Source organism: Pholis gunnellus (assembly GCF_910591455.1).
Source record: "Pholis gunnellus genome assembly, chromosome: 2".
NCBI lineage: Eukaryota > Metazoa > Chordata > Actinopteri > Perciformes > Pholidae > Pholis > Pholis gunnellus.
Genome location: NC_136536.1, coordinates 12282542 through 12288541, shown reverse-complemented (window position 1 = coordinate 12288541; position 6000 = coordinate 12282542). Strand labels below are relative to the sequence as shown.

General features: G+C 44.4%; 1 protein-coding gene across 1 annotated transcript in view; it reads left to right on the top strand.

Moving 5' to 3' along the window:
• Nucleotides 1-2429: 2429 nt before the first annotated feature.
• lgr6 (leucine-rich repeat containing G protein-coupled receptor 6) overlaps nt 2430-6000 on the top strand; it is a 38162-nt gene continuing 34591 nt past the window's right edge. The window contains exon 1 of the mRNA XM_079166799.1: nt 2430-2888. Coding sequence (XP_079022925.1) covers nt 2668-2888 — 221 coding nt within the window. The 5' untranslated portion in view covers nt 2430-2667. The remainder of the gene's footprint in view (nt 2889-6000) is intronic.

Sequence of the window (6000 nt, the reverse complement as noted above, 5' to 3'; positions counted from 1 at the left end):
GACTCTTCTAACAGTAAGGTGCACCATGCGTGGTTGTCATCATATTTGTGATTGAAGGGAAAAAGGATAACAAATGAAAGGACTATAGAGAGACCAATAAGAGAGCGGGACAGGCAGAGATGGAGAGGCAGTAGACCAGATATGCAGGTTTTACAGTACGTGCGTTTTAGGGCTTCCCCAGGGCCAGACAATTAAAGAGCATTTAAAAAGATGACAGGGCTCTGTGCGCAAGAAGGGGCGAGGTGCTGAGCCCAGGGAGCGTTTGCGGGTGTATGAGGAGCATGTGCGTGTGTGGATATGTTGCTGTAGTGTACGATCACACAAGATGTTGCTCTGAAGGGTCTGTATATCTGCCTACTTGCATCTGAGGTAGTGAAAGAAAGAAATACCATAAAACACCACTTGGAAACAATTCACGCAACATTTTTTAAACAGACAATAGACAGAGAGAGCATCAACACACATTCCACTACAAAGAGGGAGAAAAGCGAGAGCAGAGAGAGAGAGAGAGAGAGAGAGCATGAGAGAGAGACTATGTGAGGAACAGCTCTGAAAGAGTTTTTGTGGGGCCATAACAAAGGCCCCTCAGAAAACACAGTGGCATAGGAATGTTAATTAATTAATGAGAAACTATTCAGCCTACAGAGAATTTTGGAGAAAGAAAGACAGAAGCGATAGATGGACAGACCAGCTGGAGCGGTAGACAAATTCAACTGGGGGCAAAGACATTTATAACTGAATAGTTTTCAAATAGCATGGTGTGCAGTTATTCTATTCCCAGTTTCTATGCAACTTTCAAGGTCTGTTTAGGGAATTTGCATGTCATAAATTCTCACGTTGCATCGTTGTTCTTGGCTTCGTACATGCGTGCATACAACATATTGCCGCGGTCTATTGAAAGCCTCAGTTCCTCAAGCCTCCTCTTTCCACATTGGCTACCGTGCATTTTTCCGTTAATCCAGAGGGGTTTGAAAAGATTTCATGAGCCCAAGTGGTTATCAACTCATTGAAGACCATGTAATCCCTCTCTTAAACCATGAAAATCACCAAAACATGAATTATGAGGTGTGATTTAATGTTAACCCCATTAAGGATTTCTGCTAAATCTCTCAAATATATTGGAATCATCAATTGGCGCATTGTTATATTAATGAATCCCTATTTCAAGTACTGAACTATACAGCTTCTGGGAGATACTTCTAAAATCTAACAAAAGGATAGCATAAAGTCAGCTCTGCTTTGAATGGCGAGCCAGTTTTACTTTCTTTGATTTGTTGTAATTATAGAATGCATCATTATGTGGTTATGTAACATCCCGTACATATGAAGCAGAGTCTAATTTTACAGCATTCTTATCTGGAAGTATATAGCCATCATTTGTCTTCAGCGTGTCAGGAAAAGCACAGATTTGATTTTCGTACAAAATCCACAAAGACAAGAATTATGTGTTAAAGAAAGGTAGGTTGGATGAGATTATTTTCAAGATTCTCAGGAAAACCTGCAAGTGAGCACATCGACTATGAACTACAGATAGGCTTTAGCCCGAGGCAGCTGACACTTCTTTACAAATCCACACTCCTCTCTCTATAGACCGGAGTGTGAGTGTGTGTGTGTATATGAAATGGATATGTGAGTTCCTTTGCGCCGGTCACTCATAATCTGTTATTTTCTATGGGTGACCCATGTGCGTGTGTGTGGTTGTGCGTGTGTGCGATCACGACATTCCAGCAGCAGAAACCTGAGAAGGTGTGACTTACGAGACACTGGATTTGGCTCTTTCTGGGGACTGAGGGGTGCTGAAGTGTCAGAATTCCAATTTCCTCCAAACAGTCACTTCCAGTCACACACTCTCACCCTCTGCATCCCTCTCACAGAGTCAAACACAGAGCTTTCTTTTTCATCCTCTCTCTTCCAGCTATAAACACTCTCCCTCATTTTCTCCCACTTCCATTCATAAAGGTCCCACAAGAAGAAATCTCGCCTCACACCACTGTACTGCCAAGCCACCCCCTTCATCAAGCTAAACACTCACTCTTTCTTATCACATTGAGCTTTTAGGAAAAGTAAAACAAGGGGAGAGGAAGAGAGGGAGAAAGAGAGGGAAGAGTTTGAGGGTTGCGGGTCCCTCCTACTTTCCGGAGATGCTCCAGCCCATCCCTAAATTGTGGACCAATGAGGGTGGCTCATTCACAACTCATGCGCTACTTCTACAATAGGTAAGGAGAGAGAGAGAGAGAGAGAGAGAGAGAGAGGGAGAGAGCAAAATATATATACAAGGAGTGAGAGAGAGAGAGTGGGAGAAAGAGGGACTGTGTTTGGGGGAGAAAGAGAGCAAGAAAAGAGAGGGCAGAGTGAGAGGGAAGACGCAAGAAGTTCCAAACAACCCCTGGGGATGAAGTGGTGACTGAGAGACATAGAGAGATGAGGAGATAGAACTTGTGACAGGGACCGTTTTACAGTGTGGACAACCGTACCAGGAGAAAAGGACAGTAAGGGGCTTTTGCACAGAGCCAGGAGCTGAGTATTTGGAAAAGCAAAGAAACATTGAAACCTCCTTACTTGATCAAAGCTGCCTATTCAAACACCATAGAGGAAAAAAAAAAAAAAAAGAGTGTGACGAGACAGACAGCTCTACAGGTGTAGTTGAAGACAGGTGGACATTCAGACATGCTGCCTGTGCTTCTGCTTCTCTGTGTGACTGGAGGAGTTTGGGGGTCCGCCCCCGGAGTGTGGGGGTACGGACGGATCCAGGACAGACAGGGGCCAGCGGCAGCGCTGTGCCCGTCTCCGTGCCAGTGTGAAGAAGATGGGATCTTTGTCATGGTGGACTGCTCGGAGTTGGGACTATCGTCTGTGCCGACCAACCTCAGCCCTCTCACCACTTACCTGTGAGTACCACATGTTCACAGTTTGGGACTTCCAGGTGTGTTATCTTGTCCCGTTTCCCTTTAACCTTTCCAGCTCCAGGCCTTTCACTTTGTCCTGACCGTTCCCTTGACCCCAATAATGTTTTTCTTGTATTTCCACTTTTTTTTGCAACTGCCAGTCTTGATTATTGATTTGTAATTTGAAAGACAGCTAGTCAAGCTGGGATTCCTCTTTTAACAATAGAGTAGAAGGCAACAATCGCTACGATTTATGACCAGGAAACAGCAGCAGAATCTGCATGTAGCCTCCACAAACAGACAGGGCCAAGAGGGAACATGTGTGTGTTGACCACTGTGGCAAAACTACTGGACCACTTCTTTCAGTATCAGGTTTCTGAGCGCCAACTGGAGACCCAGCGTGAGAGTGTTTGTGTGTGTGTGTATGCCATTGTGTACATATATGCAAGTGTGTTTGTGTTTGTGAAGTGTAATGACCATTACCAAAATGGTTAAACAGATAGAAATGATTGTGCCAGAAATGATTAATTCTGTATTTTTGTTTTGCTCGATAACCTGACAAAATTGGCTCTTTGAGGGACTTACCTTTCTTTCAGTCCTTTGACTGAATTTTTAAATATGATTCATGACCATGTGTTTGAAAGTCTGGCTTGAGAAGTGGCACATACTGTAAATACAATTAGAAACATGATAATTGACGTTACTTATTAATAACTTTGACCATAAAGAGTTACAGGAATTAGGCCCACTTCAAACCCAGAATGTTTTCACGAGCAATAAGAGAATCTTAAGACTAATATCATGTAAAAGGACAGCAGATCTGAGCAGTTCCTTACACCACCCGGCTGTGGCTTGAAGCCAGATCTTTCAAATTTCTTCACTACGTAAGCCTCTGAGGAAAGATTAGAGACACTTTGTGATACCTGATATTGAAATGATAGAAGTCAAATCCAGGAAAAGGGGGTGTCATAGAGAAGTTGCTCACTAGGGGCTCTACAAGTATTACATTAGTAGAGGGACTGGATTTAGATAGAGGGAGGAAAGATCCACAGTTTATGTAGAGAACGACTCTAAAAGAGACACATAAGACTACTTGACCGATGCCCGACTCATCATGGGAGCCTGGGACGGCCAGATTTCAGAGATAAAACACATGAAGAGTTTATAGAAGTGAAATACGGTCTCTAACTCCATCCAGCAAGCACTCTACCTATGAGAACATCGGTGGGGTTGGCCCGACAGATACACACACAAACACACTCATTCCCTACAAACGCAAGAGTAATTGCTCATTTCCCCCTTGTTACCTAACAGTGGAACTGGACCAATTAGTGACTTTGAGGGCTGATTTAGAATAAGATAAATAAACTCAGAGACCAACCGCACATGCCCACACACACACACACACACACACACACAACTGCAGAGGGGAGAAAAGGGAATGTGGGACAGCAGGAGAGATGCCGCAACAAATTAAGATAAGGGAATCACAGATTTCTCTTATGCCTCGCTGATAAAAATCATCAAACAAAAACATAGCAGCCTCCCCTTCCTAACCCTGCCCACATGCTCTCTCTCTCTCTCACACACACACACACACACACACACACACGCTCCAGAACCCAGCACGCCAGGCTACAGTTTCTCATTTCGTCCTGGAGTATAACAGCGGAGAGCCGGTCCAAACCCCACCAGGATCTGTCGAACTGTCCAGCACGCCCCGCTGTGCTGTGGAGGCTGGATTAGCCTCCACAGGACATACTGTAGGCTGCCGGGGTCACAGGGATTTGCTTGGGAACCGTCCACATTACAAACCACATCCACACAATGCTGTGAAAGAATATGACATCATTCACCCGTGTCATCGGAGAGCTCTTCAAAGTGAGCTCAACTGTTCATGCTATAGCGGGCCGAGAGGTCAATCCAGGCTGTGCGTGATTCACTGTACTTTCTAGTTGTTGGGGGTTTTTTTTGCACATTTGGATGAACCCCACTTCATAAAGGCAGATAACAGAAAAAAAAATCAAAGAAAAACAATTATATTTACAACACTGAGGCGAATACAGGTTGATTCTGCAATGGAATGTAACTATTCAGAGTCAAAGGTGCTCCGAGCAACTCCGAGCAGAGTGGGTCGAGATGTATGACAATAATCGTTTCCCTGGGCAACACATGAAATGAGCTGTCATGTGAGACGCTTTCGAAAGACCTCTTTGATATCAGATTAGAGAGGAAAGACAGTGCCCAAGGGTGTGTTTGCATGTGTGTTAATGTGTGTTGAGTTTGAGAACACTACGTACAGTATGTACATCGGGGATCGGTGCTGTTTTATGTGTAGCTGCAAGTGAGGTAACTTGTCATATGAGATGGCTTCACAGTGACACCATGAGTACCTGTCTGTCACAAACGTTAGCTGGGAGCAAATGAATTAGTCAGCTGTCCCTTTGATAGACAGGCTATACATATTCATGGCAAATATTAAATCATGTTCTAAAGAATCCAGTTGATTATACTGTACAGAGACAGTTTCTAAGGTTGTCAGGTGTATGTTCACACATCTCACACTTCCCTTCAGCGGTCAGAAGTGTGTGCATGTGTGAGAAACATAGTGTGTGGGTGCGGGGCTGGTCTGTGATGGAGTTGAGCAGCGATTAGGTGATGCTTTGTGGTAGCGGCGAGCGTGGTGAATTGCTAACGGTGTTTTGGCCGAGGCCAAGAAACCACAGCTAGTGCATTACTAGACAGAGGAAAACTAAGGCGTGTGTGCGTGCGTGCAAAGACCACCCAGACTGCTGAGTTTTTTTTTTTCTAGAAAGTTGAGATGAAGCAAGTGTAACAAAAATGGAGAGAGGGAAAATAAAGAACAGGGGGGTGGGGGGGAAATTGACAAGGAAAAAAGTGTTAGAAATTGGTGACACAGAAATGTGCATTTGAAGATTTTGAAGACTGTAGGTTAAGCAGACATGCACACACACACACACACACACTGTACACAGACATACAGGGGACAACATCCTGCCCCTTTATTGGTGGCCGTGACTGTAACAGTCGTGTGCGTGTCATTAAGCCATTATGTTGATGGAATGATTGCTATCGCGACCGACCGGGGTCACAC